Genomic DNA, 20,952 nt, shown 5'->3' on the forward strand with positions numbered 1-20,952 from the left:
ACCTGGCCACAGTGTAAACGTCTCTAGCCTGCTGCTATGTGTTTATGACCTTTTGGGCTACAGTGCAAACGTCTCTAGCCTGCTGCTGTGTCTATGACGTACCTGGCCACAGTGTAAACGTCTCTAGCCTGCTGCTGTGTCTATGACGTACATCGCCACAGTGTAAACGTCTCTAGCCTGCTGCTGTGTCTATGACGTACATGGCCACAGTGTAAACGTCTCTTGCCTACTGCTGTGTTTATGGCGTACCTGGCCACAGTGTAAACGTCTCTAGCCTGCTGCTGTGTCTGGCTGTGTCTACAGTGTGGCGTCTCTGGCCGCTGTGTATGGCGTACATCGCCACATTGTAAACGTCTCTTGCTGCTGTATCTATGGCGTACATCGCCACATTGTAAACGTCTCTTGCCTACTGCTGTGTTTATGGCGTACTTAGCCACAGTGTAAACGTCTCTAGCCTGCTGCTGTCTGATGACGTACCTGGCAACAGTTGTAAACGTTTCTAGCCTGCTGCTGTGGCATCTTCACTGCTAACTACCGACTTGTTGTATTGCCGACGGTGAACATTGATGCTGTTATTACTCTGGCATTATTTATTGACTTACCTTAGTTTGCTTACCTTAGCTAAAGTTTGACTTACCCCAGTTTGGTTTATGACGGCACTGCAGTTTCATGTCATGTAGACTTTGTGGGATCTGTATGTAATATGAGTACTCGCCGGTTACGGTGAAAGGTAGTCGACATTGTTTCGAAATGCAAGCTTAAGTACGCTAAGATGAAATACGAACTGTCATGAAAATCGGCAGCGCCTTCTAGTGCAAAGGCCGTGCTCAAAACTAACAGATGCCTGACACCATTTCAAATGCCGTGTTACACGGAAATCAATGTTTTGATGTCAAGAAAACCGCAGATCCTGCCATTAGAGGAGATGTTTCAATGGTCTATTAATTAAACAGAAAAAGAATGTGCATACATAAATAAGTGACAAAACACTTTTTATTCATAAGAAAAAAAAGTTAAAAGCAGATTCCATTTACTATCCATTCTGTAACTGAGCAGGTGATGAAGGTAAGACACCGGGTGTTCGCGGAGAAGGAGAACTGCCCTTTGAGTGGTTCCTGTCCCACAAACATGTAGCGGCAAGCCGACTGCTGGACAGTCAGGAAACATACATCGGGCATTACTTTGGTCACTCTTTCCTCGATTTTGGAAAGATTATCCTTTTGGCAACAGTTAAATATATTGATAACTTTACTAAGGCTGTGACCTTCAACCAAGATTTGAAAAATATCTCATCTTTCCCCATGATCCTGCTCTCTCGACAGCAAGAATACGTTATATCAGATTCTGTTATTCTGAAACGTGTCGTGTCACGTACAGGTCACGTGTTTCAGGTTTTACTAGTGGTCTAATGTCTTATTCACAAACTTTTCAAGCCTGTCAGTCCTACGACAGACGTCCTACAACTGGTGCTGCGGTAGGCAGTGAACGCATTAACAGTAATGTGGTGTGGAAAGCTTGACGAATACCTACCGTGAAGGCGTTAATAGTACTGTGTGCTCCATGATACGCTCCTGGTGAAAGCACAATGGCATAAATCGGGTGCACGGAGAGTTTGGTTAAACGTCAGAGAGTCGGTCCATATTTAAGCCAGTATTATCAGACAGGGACATCGCGGCAGGCACGGTACTGGCACTCTACCACGTGGGGCAGAAGGTAATACAGTTGTTGATTCCAACCCACAAGGTGCCACACTGCCAACAGTTGTCAAGAAGTCAATAACCGCTGGCTGAGTGTTCTGGGTGAGTGAGTGAGTTTGGGTTTACGCCGCTTTTTGCAATATTCAGGCAATATCACGGCGGGGGACACCAGAAAAGGGCTTCACACATTGTACCCATGTGGGAAATCGATCCCGGGTCTTCGGCGTGACGAGCGAACGCTTTAACCACTAGGGCTACCCCACTGGGTACCCACACCAGATCCTATGAGAAAGTTTTTTTCTACGTGCGCCTTGCACTACCCGAAGGGAGTCTCCCGTCACCGCTTGTGGCAATCCGCCCCCATTTATGCCCCTCCACGTTCACTCCCCACTACCCGATGGGAGTCTCATGTCACCTGCCGTGGCAATCCGCAGCCATGGAAGACGGTCCACGTGCACCCCGCACTACCCGATGGGAGTCTCATGTCACCTGCTGTGGCAATCCGCAGCCATGGAAGACGCTCCACGTGCACCCCGCACTACCCGATGGGAGTCTCATGTCACCTGCCGTGGCAATCCGCCGCCATGGATGACGCTCCACGTGCACCCGCACTACCCGATGGGAGTCTCATGTCACCTGCCGTGGCAATCCGCCGCCATGGATGACGCTCCACGTGCACCCCGCACTACCCGATGGGAGTCTCATGTCACCTGCCGTGGCATTCCGCCGCCATGGAAGACGCTCCACGTGCACCCCGCACTACCCGATGGGAGTCTCATGTCACCTGCTGTGGCAATCCGCAGCCATGGAAGACGGTCCATGGGAGTCTCCCGCACTGCCGCGCACTACCCGATGGGAGTCTCATGTCACCTTCCGTGGCAATCCGCCGCCATGGATGACGCTCCACGTGCACCCCGCACTACCCGATGGGAGTCTCATGTCACCTGCTGTGGCAATCCGCCGCCATGGATGACGCTCCACGTGCACCCCGCACTACCCGATGGGAGTCTCATGTCACCTGCCGTGGCATTCCGCCGCCATGGAAGACGGTCCACGTGCACCCCTTCAGTCTGTCAGAGAGGGAAGGATACAACAAAGAATGTAAAAAACATTCCCCAAGCTACTACTACTAGACGCCTACTACTTGACGCCTTTCTACAACCATGTCAAGTGCTAATACGTTCGGAAACTCAAAGAATAAAAGACGACGCACGCCCACTGCTGCAATTAGAAATACGGGAGTGTCAAGGATTCTGCCAGTGAACAGTCTCAGTATCAATGGCTGAAAGTAGTTAGCAGATCTGGAGTTGACAGTCACTCTGTGTCTGCGGGCCTTTGTACTGCTGTCTGTCAGTGTGCTGCTGTCTGTCACTGATGCCTGCAGGAGATCAAGAACCAAATGACTATTCTCGCATCACACCTTGTGTGTGCGCATGCGCGGTAGATCAATGCAGTCCGCCGCCTCCGATGTTGGCTGGGTATGTTGTTCCGTGATCAATAGCCATACTATAACATGCCTTGGATGAGACGAGAGAGCTACTAACAAGCGGATTAGTTTGGATTAAGTCCTTCTATTGTGGATCATCCGTCAGTAGACAGTGGAAAGGGAATGACATGGGTTTACTGGATTTATCTGGTGAGAATGGTTATAAACTCTTCCTAACCTACCGAATGTACATGTATTCGAGCGCTTCCTTAAACGGTGTTAGAGACATTAGAATGCACTTCTGACTAACACATTGATACATCTAGTTAGAAAACGATCGTCATGGAACAAAAGATTAAATTAACTCTGTAACTTTGAAAAAGGTATTCATTTTTATTGCTCTCGGGTGCGTTAATGAAGTGTTGTAGTCAATTGTGAATTAACGTTCTCTTGTATATTTAACAATATGAAGGTGCTTGCTAAGTGACAATCATTCCTTTGTTTCACGAGGAAGTGTTTTACATGTGCCATCGAGTTAGATTTAGGGTGACCAAACAGTATACCCCATTTCCTGCCCTGTATTGCTGTTCAGTATTACCGTTCACAGTCATGCAGTGACCAGCCCGCGCCCGCCAGGAGGACAGAAGCAGGTAGGGAGTTCGCTCAGCTAGGATTTAAAATCTTACCATATATAGAGTGCGTGGTCTTATTGCAAACTCGCCGTGCATCAACTTTGGTATTCTGTTTGGATCAATTTACAGTACAGTTGTTGATAAATAGGTTCTACAAATATGTTCAGATGGTGGTGCCAAGCATAGAACCACACCACTCACTTGAACCGGATCTGACGACGGAAAGAAACCGTTATATATACTGATTTGCTAACACTTATTGATATGAAAATATCAGTGTGTTTATGAAAGGGTTTTGTTTTTCAAAAAGTAGCTTCAAATATAGATATATGTGAATCGATACTTGGAGGTTATTATATAATAAATCATCGCTATAAGTTCCGTTGAACTAGGAATATTATCCTTTACTGTTATGTAACATTTAAATATATTCCTTTGCAAGGAGACAAGTGAAGCGCGTTACAAGTGCATGTCTGGTACACAAAAACAAGTATTATCCTGTTTTAAGAATTAGGATATAACCCTTGTCGAATATACCTGCGACTATATAATTAATAGAATGAAAACCACCTGCCAGTTATTCTACAATGTTTTTTTAATCACCCATTTCGCTGTACTTAAATGTATATTACGAATTTCCTTCTGCCTTTTCCGTCCATCATGCAGTTCGCTATATGCAGCATTATCGTTTCGGATTATTTGGTGGACGCCGATAGAAACTGATGCCTCTATTTTATTAATTTCACTGCCATTATTGTTGCAAAAAAATGTAGTACTGTAACCCTCTGGCATTACGCTTGCTACGTCCCATTCCCTTACTCTCCCTGGGGGTAACGGGCAGGATCAACCAGGCAGGGCGAACAGTTCCCGTCGTCAACACTTCAACTGAGTGAGGTAAGTTCAACTATTGTAAGAGTGAGGTAGTTCAACTGATAAAAGAGTGAGGTAGTTCAACTGATTGAAGAGTGATGTAGTTCAACTGATGGAACAGTGAGGTTGGTTCAACTGATGGAAGAGTGAGGTAGTTCAACTGATTGAACAGTGAGGTTGGTTCAACTGATGGTAGAGTGAGGTAGTTCAGCTGATGGAAGAGTGAGGATGGTTCAACTGATGGAAGAGTGAGGTAGTTCAACTGATTGAAGAGTGAGGCAGTTCAACTGATGGAAGAGTGAGGTAGGTTCAACTGATTGAAGAGTGAGGTAGGTTCAACTGATTGAAGAGTGAGGTAGGTTCAACTGATAAAAGAGTGAGGTAGTTCAACTGATTGAAGAGTGAGGATGGTTCAACTGATAAAAGAGTGAGGATGGTTCAACTTATTGAAGAGTGAGGTTGGTTCAACTGATGGAAGAGTGAGGATGGTTCAACTGATTGAAGAGTGAGGTAGTTCAACTGATGACAGAGTGAGGATGGTTCAACTGATGGAAGAGTGAGGTAGTTCAACTGATGGAAAGACTATTGTAAGATGTAGTTCAACTGATGGAAGAGTGAGGTAGTTCAACTGATGAAATAGTGAGGTAGGTTCAACTGATGAAAGAGTGAGGTAGGTTCGATTGATGGAAGAGTGAGGTTGGTTCAACTGATGGAAGAGTGAGGTAGTTCAACTGATGGAAGAGTGAGGTAGGTGCAACTGATAAAAGAGTGAGGCAGTTCAACTGATTGAAGAGTGAGGTAGTTCAACTGATGGAAGAGTGAGGATGGTTCAACTGATCGACGAGTGAGGATGGTTCAACTAATAAAAGAGTGAGGTAGTTCAACTGATTGAAGAGTGAGGTTGGTTCAACTGATAAAAGAGTGAGGTAGTTCAACTGATTGAAGAGTGAGGTTGGTTCAACAGATGGAAGAGTGAGGATGGTTCAGCAGATGGAAGAGTGAGGATGGTTTAACTAATAAAAGAGTGAGGTAGTTCAACTGATTGAAGAGTGAGGTAGTTCAACTGATGACAGAGCGAGGATGGTTCAACTGATGGAAAAGTGAGGTAGGTACAACTGATGGAAGAGTGAGGTAGTTCAACTCACTGAAGAGTGAGGTAGGTTCAACTGGTGGAAGAGTGAGGTAGTTCAATTGATTGAAGAGTGAGGTAGTTCAACTGATGGAACAGTGAGGTAGGTTTAACTGATGGAAGAGTGAGGTAGGTTCAACTGATGGAAGAGTGAGGTAGGTTCAACTGATGGAAGAGTGAGGTAGGTTCAACTGATGGAAGAGTGAGGTAGTTCAACTGATTGAAGAGTGAGGTAGGTTCAACTGATGGAAGAGTGAGGTAGGTTCAACTAATGGAAGAGTGAGGTAGGTTCAACTGATGTAACAGTGAGGTAGGTTCAACTGATGGAAGAGTGAGGTTGGTTCAACTGATGAAAGAGTGAGGTAGGTTCAACTGATGTAACAGTGAGGTAGGTTCAACTGATGGAAGAGTGAGGTTGGTTCACCTGATGAAAGAGTGAGGTAGGTTTAACTATTGTAATAGTGAGGTTGGTTGAACTATTGTAAGAGTGGGGTAGGCTCATCTGATGAAAGAGTGAGGTAGGTTCAACTGATGTAAGAGTAAGGTAGGTTGAACTGATGGAAGAGTGAGGTTGGTTCAACTGATGAAAGAGTGAGGTAGGTTCAACTATTGTAAGAGTGAGGTTGGTTCAACTATTGTAAGAGTGAGGCTGGTTCAACTGATGTAAGAGTGAGGTAGTTCAACTGATTGAAGAGTGAGGTAGTTGAACTGATGGAAGAGTGAGGTAGGTTCAACTATTGTAAGAGTGAGGTTGGTTTAACTATTGTAAGAGTGAGGTAGGTTCAACTATTGAAGAGTGAGGTAGGTTCAACTATTGTAAGAGTGAGGTAGTTCAACTGATGGAAGAGTGAGGTAGTTCAACTATTGTAAGAGTGAGGTAGGTTCAACTGATTGAAGAGTGAGGTAGTTGAACTGATGTAAGAGTGAGGAAGTTTCAACTGATGTAACAGTGAGGTAGGTTCAACTGATGAAAGAGTGAGGTAGGTTCGATTGATGGAAGAGTGAGGTAGGTTCAACTGATTGAAGAGTGAGGTAGGTGCAACTGATAAATGAGTGAGGCAGTTCAACTGATTGAAGAGTGAGGTAGTTCAACTGATGGAAGAGTGAGGATGGTTCAACTGATCGACGAGTGAGGATGGTTCAACTAATAAAAGAGTGAGGTAGTTCAACTGATTGAAGAGTGAGGTTGGTTCAACTGATGGGAGAGTGAGGATGGTTCAACTGATTGAAGAATGAGGTAGGTTCAACTGATTGAAGAGTGAGGTAGGTGCAAATGATAAAAGAGTTAGGTAGTTCAACTGATTGAAGAGTGAGGTAGTTCAACTGATGGAAGAGTGAGGATGGTTCAGCTGATGGAAGAGTGAGGATGGTTTAACTAATAAAAGAGTGAGGTAGTTCAACTTATTGAAGAGTGAGGTTGGTTCAACTGATGGAAGAGTGAGGATGGTTCAACTGATTGAAGAGTGAGGTAGTTCAACTGATGGTAGAGTGAGGATGGTTCAACTGGTGGAAGAGTGAGGTAGGTTCAACTGATGGAAGAGAGAATGGTTCAACTGATGGAAGGTAGTTCAACTGATTGAGGAGTGAGGTAGTTCAACTGATGGAAGAGTGAGGTAGTTGAACTGATGGAAAAGTGAGGTAGGTTCAACTGATGGAAGAGTGAGGTAGTTCAACTGATTGAAGAGTGAGGTAGGTTCAACTGATGGAAGAGTGAGGTAGTTCAATTGATTGAAGAGTGAGGTAGTTCAACTGATGGAACAGTGAGGTAGGTTTAACTGATGGAAGAGTGAGGTAGGTTCAACTGATGGAAGAGTGAGGTAGGTTCAACTTATGGAAGAGTGAGGTAGGTTCAACTGATGGAAAAGTGAGGTAGGTTCAACTGATGGAAGAGTGAGGTTGGTTCAACTGATGAAAGAGTGAGGTAGGTTCAACTGATTGAACATTGAGGTAGGTTCAACTGATGGAAGAGTGAGGTTGGTTCACCTGATGAAAGAGTGAGGTAGGTTCAACTATTGTAATAGTGAGGTTTGTTGAACTATTGTAAGAGTGGGGTAGGTTCAACTGATGGAAGAGTGAGGTAGTTCAACTGATGGAAGAGTGAGGTAGTTCAACTGATTCAAGAGTGAGGTTGGTTCATCTGATGAAAGATTGAGGTCGGTTCAACTGATGTAAGAGTAAGGTAGGTTCAACTGATGGAAGAGTGAGGTTGGTTCAACTGATGAAAGAGTGAGGTAGGTTCAACTGATGGAAGAGTGAGGTTGGTTCAACTGATGAAAGAGTGAGGTTGGTTCAACTGATGGAAGAGTGAGGTAGTTGAACTGATGGAAGAGTGAGGTAGTTCAACTGATGGAAGAGTGAGGTTAGTTCAACTGATGGAAGAGTGAGGTAGTTCAACTGATGGAAGAGTAAGGTAGGTTCAACTGATGGAAGAGTGAGGTTGGTTCAACTGATGGAAAGAGTGAGGTAGGTTCAACTGATGGTAAGAGTGAGGTTGGTTCAACTGATGTAAGAGTGAGGGTTGGTTCAACTGATGGAAGAGTGAGGTAGTTCAACTGATGTAAGAGTGAGGTAGTTGAACTGATGGAAGAGTGAGGTAGGTTCAACTATTGAAGAGGGAGGTTGGTTTAACTATTGTAAGAGTGAGGTAGGTTCAACTATTGAAGAGTGAGGTAGGTTCAACTATTGTAAGTGTGAGGTAGTTCAACTGATGGAAGAGTGAGGTAGTTCAACTATTGTAAGAGTGTGGTAGTTCAAGTATTGTAAAGAGTGAGGTAGTTTAACTGATGGAAGAGTGAGGTAGGTTCAACTGATGAAAGAGTGATGTAGGTTCAACTGATGTAAGTGGGAGGCAGTTCAACTTATGTAAGAGTGAGTTAGGTTCAACTGATAGAATAGTGAGGTAGGTTCAACTGATGGAAGAGTGAGGTAGGTTCAACTGATGGAACAGTGAAGTAATTTCCACAGATGGAAGAGTGAGGGTAGTTCAACTATTGCAAAAGTGAGGAGGTAGTTTCAACTCATGGAAGAGTGAGGGAGTTCGACTATTGCAAAAGTGAGGTAGCTTCAACTGATGGAAGAGTGAGGTAGTTCAACTGATTGAAGAGGGGTTAGTTTAACTGATGGAAAAGTGAGGTGTAGTTCAACTGATGGAAGAGTGAGGTAGGTTCAACTGATGGAAGAGAGTGGTGGTAGGTTCAACTGATGTAAAAGAGTGAGGTAGGTTCAACTGATGAAAGAGTGAGGTAGGTTCAACTGATGGAAGAGTGAGGTAGTTTCAACTGATGGAAGAGTGAGGTTAGTTCAACTGATTGAAGAGTGAGGTAGGTTCAACTGATGGAGGAGTGAGGTAGGTTCAACTGATGGAAGAGTGAGGTAAGTTCAACTGATGGAAGAGTGAGGTAGGTTCAACTGATGGAAAAGTGAGGTAGGTTCAACTGAAGGAAGAGTGAGGTAGTTCAACTTATGGAAGAGTGAGGATGGTTCAACATATGGAAGATTGGGGTAGGTTCAACTGATGAAAGAGTGGGGTAGTTGAACTGATGGAAGAGTGGGGTAGTTGAACTGGTGGAAGAGTGAGGTAAGTTCAACTAATGGAAGAGTGAGGTAGGTTCAACTGATGGAAAAGTGAAGTAGGTTCAACTGATTGAAGAGTGAGGTAGTTGAACTGATGTAAAAGTGAGGTAGGTTCAACTGATGGAAGAGTGAGGTTGGTTCAACTGATGGAAGAGTGAGGTATGTTCAACTATTGTTAGAGTGAGGTTCGTTAAACTATTGTAAGAGTGAGGTAAGTTGAACTGATTGAAGAGTGGGGTAGTTCAACTATTGTAAGAGTGAGGTTGGTTCAACTATTGTAAGAGTGAGGTAGGTTCAACTGATTGAAGAGGGAGGAAGTTGAACTGATGTAAGAGTGGGGTAGTTGAACTGATGTAAAAGTGAGGTAGTTCAACTGATAAAAGAGTGAGGTAGGTTCAACTGATGGAAGAGTGAGGTAGGTTCAACTGATGAAAGTGTGAGGTAGTTCAACTGATGGAAGAGTGAGGTAGTTCAACTGTTGCAAAAGTGAAGTAGGTTCAACATATGGAAGAGTGAGGTAGGTTCAACTGATGGTAGAGTGATGTTGGTTCAACTGATGGAAGAGTAAGGTTCGTTCAACTTATGGAAGAGTAAGGTAGGTACAACTGATGGAAGAGTGAGGTTGGTTCCACTGATTGAAGAGTGAGGCTGGTTCAACTGATGGAAGAATGAGGTAGTTGAACTGATGGTAGAGTGAGGTAGTTCAACTGATGGAAGAGTGAGGTAGTTCAACTGATAAAAGAGTGAGGTAGGTAAAACTGATGAAAGTATGAGGTTGTTCAACTGACGGAAGAGTGATGTAGGTTCAACTGATGGACGGGTGAGGTAATTTCAACTGATGGAAATGTGAGGTAGTTCCACTATTGCAAAAGTGAGGTAGGCTCAACTAATGGAAGAGTGGGGTAGTTCAACTGATGGAAGAGTGATGTAGTTCAACTGATGGAAGAGTGATGTAGTTCAACTGATAAAAGAGTGAGGTATGTTCAACTGATGGAAGAGTGAGGTAGTTCAACTGGTGGAAGTGTGAGGTAGGTTCAACTGATGGAAGAGTGAAGTAGTTGAACTGATGAAAGAGTGAGGTAGTTGAGCTGATGGAAGAGTAAGGAAGTTCAACTGATGGAAGAGTGAGGTAAGTTCAACTGATGGAACAGTGAGGTAGGTTCAACTGACGGAGGAGTGAGGTTGGTTCAACTGATGGAAGAGTGATGTTGGTTCAACTGATGGAAGAGTGAGGTAGGTTCAACTGATGGAAGGGTGAGGTTGGTTCAACTGATGGAAGAGTGAGGTAGTTCAACTGATGGTAGAGTGAGGTAGTTCAACTGATTGAAGAGTGAGGATGGTTCAACTGATGAAAGAGTGAGGTTTGTTCAACTGATGGAAGATTTGGGTAGGTTCAAATGATTGAAGAGTGAGGTACTTCAACTGATGGAAGAGTGGGGTAGTTGAACTGATGGAAGTGTAAGGTAGTTCAGGTAGTTGAGCTGATGGAAGAGTAAGGAAGTTCAACTGATGGAAGAGTGAGGTAAGTTCAACTGATGGAACAGTGAGGTAGGTTCAACTGACGGAGGAGTGAGGTTGGTTCAACTGATGGAAGAGTGATGTTGGTTCAACTGATGGAAGAGTGAGGTAGGTTCAACTGATGGAAGGGTGAGGTTGGTTCAACTGATGGAAGAGTGAGGTAGTTCAACTGATGGTAGAGTGAGGTTAGTTGAGGAAACTGATGGAAGAGTGAGGTTTGTTCAACTGATGAAAAGAGTGAGGTAGGTTCAACTATTTCAATTGATGAAAGAGTGAGGTAGGTTCAACTATTGTAAGAGTGAGGTGGGTTCAACTGATTGAAGAGTGAAGTAAGAAGGTTCAACTGATGGAAGAGTGAGGTAGGTTCAACTATTGTAAGAGTGAGGTTTGTTAAACTATTGTAAGAGTGAGGATGGTTCAACTGATGGAAGAGTGAGGTAGTTCAACTATTGTAAGAGTGAGGTTTGTTCAACTATTGTAAGAGTGAGGTAGGTTCAACTCATGGAAGAGTGAGGTAGTTGAACTGATGTAAGAGTGAGGTAAGTTCAACTGATGGAAGAGTGAGGTAAGTTCAAACTGAGGTGGTTCAACTGTGGAAGAGTGTAGGTTCAACTGATGGAAGAGTGAGGGTAGGTTCAACTGATGGAAGAGTGAGGTAGGTTCAACTGATGGAAAGAGTGAGGTAGGTTCAACTGATGGAAGAGTGAGGTAGGTTCAACTGATGGAAGAGTGAGGTAGGTTCAACTGATGGAAGAGTGAGGTAGGTTCAACTGATGGAAGATTTGGGTAGGTTCAAATGATTGAAGAGTGAGGTACTTCAACTGATGGAAGAGTGGGATAGTTGAACTGATGGAAGTGTAAGGTAGTTCAACTGATAAAAGAGTGAGGTAGGTTCAACTGATGGAAGAGTGAGGTAGTTCAACTATTGCAAAGTGAAGTAGGTTCAACTTATGGAAGAGTGAGGTATGTTCAATTGATGGTAGAGTGATGTTGGTTCAACTGATGGAAGAGTAAGGTAGGTTCAACTGATGGAAGAGTAAGGTAGGTACAACGGATGGAAGAGTGAGGTTGGTTCCACTGATTGAAGAGTGAGGCTGGTTCAACTGATGGAAGAATGAGGTAGTTGAACTGATGGAAGAGTGAGGTAGGTTCAACTATTGTAAGAGTGAGGTTGGTTCAACTATTGTAAGAGTGAGGTAGGTTCAACTATTGTAAGAGTGAGGTAGGTTCAACTGATTGAAGAGTGAGGTAGTTCAACTATTGCAAAAGTGAAGTAGGTTCAACTGATTGAAGAGTGAAGTAAGTTCAACTGATGGAAGAGTGAGGTAGGTTCAACTATTGTAAGAGTGAGGTTCGTTAAACTATTGTAAGAGTGAGGATGGTTCAACTGATGGAAGAGTGAGGTAGTTCAACTTTTGTAAGAGTGAAGTTTGTTCAACTATTGTAAGAGTGAGGTAGGTTCAACTGATGGAAGAGTGAGGTAGTTCAACTGATGTAAGAGTGAGGTAAGTTCAACTGATGGAAGAGTGAGGTAAGTTCAACTGATTGAAGAGTGAGGTAGGTTCAACTGATGGAAGAGTGAGGTAGGTTCAACTAATAGAAGAGTGAGGTAGGTTCATCTGATGGAAGAGTGAGGTAGTTCAACTGATGCAAAAGTGAGGTAGGTTCAACTGATGGAAGAGTGAGGTAGGTTCAACTGATGTAAGAGTGAGGTATGTTCAACTGATGTAAGAGTGAGGTAGTTGAACTGATGGAAGAGTGAGGTGAGTAGTTCAACTGATGGAAGAGTGAGGATGGTTCAACTGATGGAAGAGTGAGGTAGTTCAACTGATGGAAGAGTGAGGATGTTCAACTGATGGAAGAGTGAGGTAGTTCAACTGATGTAAGAGTGAGGTAAGTTCAACTGATGGAAGAGTGAGGTAAGTTCAACTGATGGAAGAGTGAGGTAGGTTCAACTGATGGAAGAGTGAGGTAGGTTCAACTGATGGAAGAGTGAGGTAGGTTCAACTAATAGAAGAGTGAGGTAGGTTCATCTGATGGAAGAGTGAGGTAGTTCAACTGATGCAAAAGTGAGGTAGGTTCAACTGATGGAAGAGTGAGGTAGGTTCAACTGATGTAAGAGTGAGGTATGTTCAACTGATGTAAGAGTGAGGTAGTTGAACTGATGGAAGAGTGAGGTGTGTGAGGTAGTTCAACTGATCTAACAGTGAGGTAGTTGAACTGATGGAAGAGTGAGGTAGGTTCAACTGATGGGTGAGTGAGGATGGTTCAACTGATGGAAGAGTGAGGATGGTTCAACTAATGAAAGAGTGAGGGAGTTCAACTGATGGTTTGATCTGATGGAAGAGTGAGGTAGGTTCAACTCATGTAAGAGTGAGGTAGGTTCAACTGATGTTAGAGTGAGGTATTTGAACTGATGGAAGAGTGAGGTAGTTCAACTGATGGAAGAGTGAGGTAGTTCAACTGATTGAAGAGTGAGGTAGTTAAACTGATGGTAGAGTGAGGTAGGTTCAAGTATTGTAAGAGTGAGGTAGGTTAAACTGATGGAGGAGTGAGGTACATGTATGTTCAACTGATTGAAGAGTGAGTTAGGTTCAAGTATTGTAAGAGTGAGGTAGGATCAACTAGGTTATAACATTGAAGAAAGTTGGGCATGTATTCGAAATTAATGGTATTCCATAGTGTGTCACAAACCTGATCATGGATGTCAGCTTATGGCATATATCTGATTTGTTTCCGGGAACGAGTTCATGGTACACCATTGTCATCCTAGAGACACATTTTGTTATCAGTTTTACTGTATATTATTGTTTATTTAGTAAAACCTCAACAACGTGTCTAGTTCACCCCTCACACGTTCGAGAACTTGATGAAAATCGATCGGCATCATGTTGTTTTTTTTACTGATTTCCATATATCTCGTCGTCGACAATGTTCTCTTTCATTATTAAGTTTAGAGCTGAAGTTCACAGCAAAGTCAAATTCACAAATACGTCTTCTGTATCCATCCTTCCATGTCCTCCTGGTGCTGCTCCTTCCATGTCCTCCTCGTGCTGCTCCTGCCATGTCTTCCTGGTGCTGCTCCTGCCATGTCCTCCTGGTGCTCCTCCTGCCGGGACACAACATTCCATGGACACCTCACAAGAAGATTCTGGCCACACAATATATATCCCATTTCCGTCTCTCTTCCACCAGTTCCTCATATTCACAAGTTATTATCGGAGGGTGCGATCTATGTAACGTGGAGGCTGAAATTGACTGACATTAGGAGGGTACACAGGTTTGGTACCTCCATATTTCTTGGCTGACGTTAGGAGGGTACTCAGGTTTGGCTGGAGTTGTCTTGTTGGGGAGGTTGTCTTTGTAGGGTGGTTGTCCTGTTGTTCACGAGGTTGTCCTTGTACTCTTGAAGAGACACTGACGGAAGACTCACAGTCCCGGGGAAACCCCTTGGATTTTCTTGGCATGAACAAAATAAATAAAGCGTTGTTTCGGATGATTTAGACACATGTACTCAGCGTTTCTGTGAACATTGGAAGATGTGTTTGACTTCAGGCTATTGATCGAGTATCATCCCCATGACCCATCCCAGTGAAGGAAAGGAAGGAATTCACTAACCGATCTATTTACTTGTTCCGTGTATTGACTGCTGGTAACAGTCAATAACATTCTACACCAACACACCTTACTACAGTAGGAATGAAAACATGGGAACTGACATACACTATGCGCAAGTTCATTGGAGAATGAAACTCCATCGATTGAGGGCTAAAATCTGTATTAATTGAATACAAACACGTCGGTGAAGTGCAATTATTAAATTCATCGAGGTACGAGTACGAAGAACTATTTGATCCCTTGATTCTGTGAGCTACTTTAACTCAATTTGTATTCTTCTTTTACATGCTCTACATTTCTCTATCTAACACCTAATGGACAGATCACATTTTAGCGCTGCAAGTACAGTTTATACTATAGTTCGATTTGTAATGCACAATTTCGAAAAGTCTTGTAACTGTGGTCTGCGATTCCTGTCCGCATGAGCAGATGACGGCCTTGCATACCTTCGAGCAATGTCATTTCCATCTATGTTAATGTATGTGTGACAGTATGTTTTATTCATAAAGAAATGTAATGTTAACCGATCAACAGAAACAGATGGTGAATGTTTCCCACTAATTTTATAACAATCCCATAAGGTTATGTTAATACTGATTCCTCCTTGTTTCAGATACAGGAGGTGATGCGGCCTGAGATTGATGCCCTGAGTGCGTCCCCCACAGTGTTACACAACACACATGACCACGAGTAAACACATGTTTCGCTTTGGAGTGAATTCGGCCTGAAACGTAATCTTGTGGGATAGAGACCCCAGAAATGATTGCTTGTCCGTCTTGTGGCCTGTGATAGGTAACCCTGCTTTTCAGGAGTGCAATCTAGGTGTGGTTATGGCGGACGCCGGGATGGGAGTCACAGACGCAATCTGGCAGAATGTGAGCAATGTCCTCAATTTTACATCTGATCCCGGAAATGGTACGAATGACAATTCTTCTGGGTTCTGTCCAGTGGAGGAAGAACCCGATACGACTAATCAGGAATTCTTCCGAATCGCCCAGTTAATCACGGGACTGATCCTGTACCCGGCCGTGTGCATCCCCGGACTCCTGGGTAATATCCTCACTGTCATCGTGCTTACAAAGCGGAACATGCTCACATCCACTAATGCTTTCTTGAGTGCTTTGGCAATATCTGACGCAATCAAGCTCATAAATGATATATTATACGTGCTGGTAACTATATTCAGTAAGACCGATGACGTCATGGGCAACAGGGCATATGGGTATCTATATCCTTACGCGCATTTCATTTTCAATATGTCTGTCTGTGTATCTTCATGGCTGACTGTGTCAGTAGCTGTGGAGAGGTACATTCTTGTGTGTCACCCAACACGCGCCAGGGCGTTATGCAGCAGATACCGCGCTGTCGTCACATGCGTAGTCGTATACATCATCATGACGGTAGTCGCTCTTCCATCTGCCTTCCGTTATCGGACCAAGTGGTGTTACGACCAGTCCTTGAATGAATCCATGCTACACGTCGAGCTTACAGAACTTTATCACAACCAAGTATTTGTGTCGGCCTACACATGGGCCCAGAATCTCCTGCGTTCTATCATCCCCCTCCTTGTGCTAGTTGCCTTGAATGCTTGCATTATTGGTGCGTTAAGAAAAACCCGTGCCAACAAACGTAACTCCTCCCGTCACCGCGTCACGGTGATGATGATTATGGTCATAGTTGTGTTTATGGTATGTATAACACCAGACGCCATTATGTCCACTGTGTTTGGTTTCGGCTACCACGAAGCGGGGCCTCTCGTGAAAGGAATACGGGAATTCACGGACACGCTTCTGGCACTCAACGCCGCCATCAACTTCGTCATATACTGCTTATTCAACAAAGTTTTCCGACAGAGCTTCGCCCAACTCTGCTGCCGGACAAAAAACCCCAAGAAGCTTCAGACAGAAATGGACGAGTCCCAGTACCGGCGTCTGTCTGAAGCTAAAAACAACAACAAAAATAACAACGTACAACAAAATAATGAAAACTCTGGTTCCAGTAAATCATGAAGATGGCGCTTGATTGAAGAACCAACATTGCGAGGATTAATTCCTCTTGTGTGAATTAAGTGTAGTATTTGGATTGGAAACCATTATAATGAGTGATTGGATTCATGACTAATTGCCAAGTTGCGTGTGCACAGCGCCCCTTGCAAGTAGTTAAAAACTGAAAGACGTTAGACAGGAAGACCATCAACTGCTAGCTGGACATCTGTAATGAATGAGAAAACTGGAGGAAGAATGGATTTTAAATGGATTAAAGCCTTGTGATAAAAACACTACTACTTTTGTGACAGGAGGATATTGTGTTCTCAGCAATGTGTGGAGAGCTGGGGCTATACGATCACCTGCTATGTACTATAAATGAACGCTTAGCATTAACACAGTGACCCACTTATTGTTGCGGACGGTCCTACTGTCAGTGACATGTTACTATAGTGATGACTCGTGATCTTACTGTTGATATACATGTTACGATGTCGATAATTGGTGATCACTTATTTCGTTAGACCACTGATTACTTCCGCGTAGCCAACCAACATGTCATTGTTGGCCATATTGGTCTCCGATGAGGATTGTCTATTTCTACTCCATGTGATACTGAGTGTTGTATATATTGGTGTATATGTATCTTCAGTGGATGGCAGGAAGTAACGATGGAGTGCGGCACACTGTCACCTGCAGTGTTGGGAGGTAAACTGCTTCTGTGCTTCGTCAGCTACTTCCGGTTGTACCATGTATCGTACTACCCTCGTTACAATGCACATATGTGTCTTTGCTGGATCTGACAGTATTTTTATGCCGTATTGCGATACAGGTGCATTACACTGGTGTGCTGGTATACACGCTAATGGACCACTGTATAAACATCGTCTGGAACTGCATCAACTAGGTGGAGAAGAATCTTCTTTGTGTATAATAATATTTATTTAAGAAATTTATTTTTTTGTCATGTCAATGATATGTATATAATGAAACACAGTGTACAGGTATTATATGTGTGTATATATGTAGAGCGTTGATGATTGCTATATTCTTCTAAACTTATTTATGCCTTCCAGAGATGTTGAAACGACCCCTAAACAGTGTTTGTCCATTAGCGTGTATAACGCTGTGAACACCTAGAACGGATTTGTTAATTGTAAATTACTTTTCCTTTTAGTCAGTTTTTGTAGTGTGTTGAAAGAGTTTCCTTTGATCTGTAACATATTTCATCAGATACGCCATGCCATCAGCCATATGCAGCAACTGATCACATATTTCCCTCTCTCACTATTATGCTGGTTAGGTTAACTGTGACACTTACATTCTCTCGTGGCTGCTGTCATTAGCTGGCTGTGGCTGCCGTACTGTTTTTTACGACATTGTGTTGAGTTAATTGTGACTTAAGGAAGCTTTCATTATTGTGCTTGGTAGAGTTAGATTGTTGTTTTCGACGCGGAGTGAAGTTAACTATGAGAAAAAGTGGCTTTCATTGAGCTTCTTGGTAAACTTAACTATGGAACACATTTACTCTCATTAAGAATCAGGGTAAAATTAACTATGGAACACATTTACTCTCATTAAGAATCAGGGTAAAATTAACTATGGAACACATTTACTCTCATTAAGAATCAGGGTAAAATTAACTATGGAACACATTTGGTCTCATTAAGAATCAGGGTAAAATTAACTATGGAACACATTTACTCTCATTAAGAATCAGGGTAAAATTAACTATGGAACACATTTACTCTCATTAAGAATCAGGGTAAAATTAACTATGGAACACATTTACTCTCATTAAGAATCAGGGTAAAATTAACTATGGAACACATTTGCCATCATTACGATTCTGGGTAGAGTTGACTGTTATACACCGTTGCTCTCATAACGATTTTGATTAGAGTTGACTGATATACATCGTTGCTCTCATTACGATTTTGATTAGAGTTGACTGATATACATCGTTGCTCTCATTACGATTCTGGGTAGAGTTGACTGCTATACCATTTTGCTCTCATTACGATTCTGGGTACAGTTGACTGCTATACACCGTTGCTCTCATTACGATTCTGGGTAGAGTTGACTGCTATACCATTTTGCTCTCATTACGATTCTGGGTAGAGTTGACAGCTATACAACGTTCCTCACATTACGATTCTGTGTAGAGTTGACAGCTATACAACGTTGCTCTCATTACGATTCTGGGTAGAGTTGACTGCTATATACCGTTGCTCTCATTACGATTCTGGGTAGAGTTGACAGCTATACAACGTTGCTCTCATTACGATTCTGGGTAGAGTTGACTGCTATACAACGTTGCTCTCATTACGATTCTGGGTAGAGTTGACAGCTATACACCGTTGGTCTCCTTACGATTCTGGGTAGAGTTGACAGCTATACAACGTTGCTCACATTACGATTCGAAAATCCTTGACAAGGCCCACTCTTATCATACAATATTTCCAGGTATTAATCAAGAAAGGAAAAGCATTTTCGACGGTTTTCTAATTGAGGGACGAAAGAAGCCGAAATTTAACCGATGCATCGATAAAGATTGACATTTGATAATTACTAACACACCGACTGATTTCTAATAGCTGTTAGCCTATGGCTGCCTGATGAACCGTGGACGTCGGGCTTCATGGCCAGCATCATCTAGTCTCTGCTGTGGGGACCTCATACACTACTGGTTACCGATAATCTTTGGAACTAGCAATTCATAACTGCAAAGTTTGATGTACTAGAAAAATGCTTTTTGCGTTTTGTTGTTTTCATTAACACCGCCTGACAAAGATTGACGGAGGAGGTTAGCATTGTGGGTAGCACTGGAACAACACGCAGTCACAACAGTTTTAACATTACAGTTAATCAACTACATTAACTGAACTTATCCCGGAGATGAAACATTTGTAATCGGTCGTCTTTCAAATTGGATTTTAAGCCCGGTAAAACATGTCATAACGGGGTGATCGTGAGAAATTCAAAGTCAAGGACTGTTCCTCAATCCAATATGCACTACTAAGTACAATCAAAATATGTTATACACAACACTCTTGGGTAAATAAAGTAAGCTGGGACCACCTCTTGTGATAAAGCTTTCATGAGATTCCATTCTTCATCGACATTCACATCTCAGTCGTGACGGGAGAAAACCTATATCTACTTATCTTAGAACACGGCATGCATGACATTGCCGTGGTTCATCCTTCAACAGTGTAGGATCCGTTACAGTAGAACATGACCTTGCCGTGGTTCATCCTTCAACAGTGTAGGCTTCCGTTACAGTAGAACACGGCATGCATGACCTTGCCGTGGTTCATCCTTCAACAGTGTAGGCTTCCGTTACAGTAGAACACGGCATGCATGACCTTGCCGTGGTTCATCCTTCAACAGTGTAGGCTTCCGTTACAGTAGAACACGGCATGCATGACCTTGCCGTGGTTCATCCTTCAACAGTGTAGAATCCGTTGCAGTAGAACTTGCATCACACGCGACTAGCTGTATTAGCTTCATCATCTGTGCGTATGTTTTTCCTGTTCTTTCACTTCTGTTTTGATCACGTGGTGTCAGATGTTGAATAAATCACTCAAATGTAGCGCTGGTTTGTTGTACTGGATACACAGCTTCTACTATAAACTGTGCTCTCTCAACGGGCTTTAGCGAACAGAACATATATAAGATGTTACCATATGTGAGATCTGAACTCCGGGTATGTAACCGGTCAATCCACAAGGAACCACACAAAATCAGTGTTGGAGTGTTTATGGTGTCTATCTCAGGTGGGCGAGCTCATGTTGCTACTTTTGTTAATGAATTATTCTCATTAATTTTCATTTTACCAAAATATTGGTCACATGACACTAGTATTGGTGTCTCCCATCGTAATTGAGCATGTGATGAAGCAACGGGTTATTTGCCACTTATGTTTCCGCGGACCAGGAGACAGCAGGTAGAGACACCCTGCAGACCAGGACACAAATGTCAGGACACCCTGCAGACCAGGACACAAATGTCAGGACACCCTGCAGACCAGGACACAAATGTCAGGACACCCTGCAGACCAGGACACAGATGTCAGGACACCCTGCAGACCAGGACACAAATAGGCCAGGACACCCTGCAGACCAGGACACACTCATCAGGACACCCTGCAGACCAGGACACACGTATTAGGACACCCTGCAGACCAGGACACACATATCAGGACACCCTGCAGACCAGGACACAAATATGTCAGGACACCCTGCAGACCAGGACACAAATAGGCCAGGACACCCTGCAGACCAGGACACAGTTAGGTCAGGACCTATGTTTGCTCTGTCGGACGGTCTCACCGATACAAGTATCTACAATTGTTTGAGTTCATGATTAAAAACAAGTAAGTACTCTATGAAGTTTAATGTTGAAGTATGTCTTTACAGGACGTGCCATATGGTTTGTGGAGATCGCTTACAACTTGTGTGATGAATGACTTTCAGTGGTCCACTCATATAATTTTCACAGT

General features: G+C 43.3%; 1 protein-coding gene across 3 annotated transcripts in view; it reads left to right on the forward strand.

Moving 5' to 3' along the window:
• The window catches only part of LOC124267716 (FMRFamide receptor-like), a 69,329-nt gene extending 49,984 nt beyond the window's left edge, over positions 1 to 19,345 (forward strand). For 2 of the 3 annotated variants that reach the window (XM_046702699.1, XM_046702700.1), the window contains one exon: positions 15,077 to 19,345. In XM_046702699.1, coding sequence (XP_046558655.1) covers positions 15,294 to 16,472 — 1,179 coding nt within the window. In that variant the 5' untranslated portion in view covers positions 15,077 to 15,293 and the 3' untranslated portion in view covers positions 16,473 to 19,345. Of the gene's footprint in view, positions 1 to 3,179; positions 3,334 to 15,076 lie in introns of those variants that run through there. The other variant, XM_046702701.1, reaches the window with a different exon arrangement.
• Positions 19,346 to 20,952: the final 1,607 nt, after the last annotated feature.

This window comes from Haliotis rubra, unplaced genomic scaffold (assembly GCF_003918875.1).
Source record: "Haliotis rubra isolate DU_JTF1 unplaced genomic scaffold, ASM391887v1 Scf1330, whole genome shotgun sequence".
NCBI lineage: Eukaryota > Metazoa > Mollusca > Gastropoda > Lepetellida > Haliotidae > Haliotis > Haliotis rubra.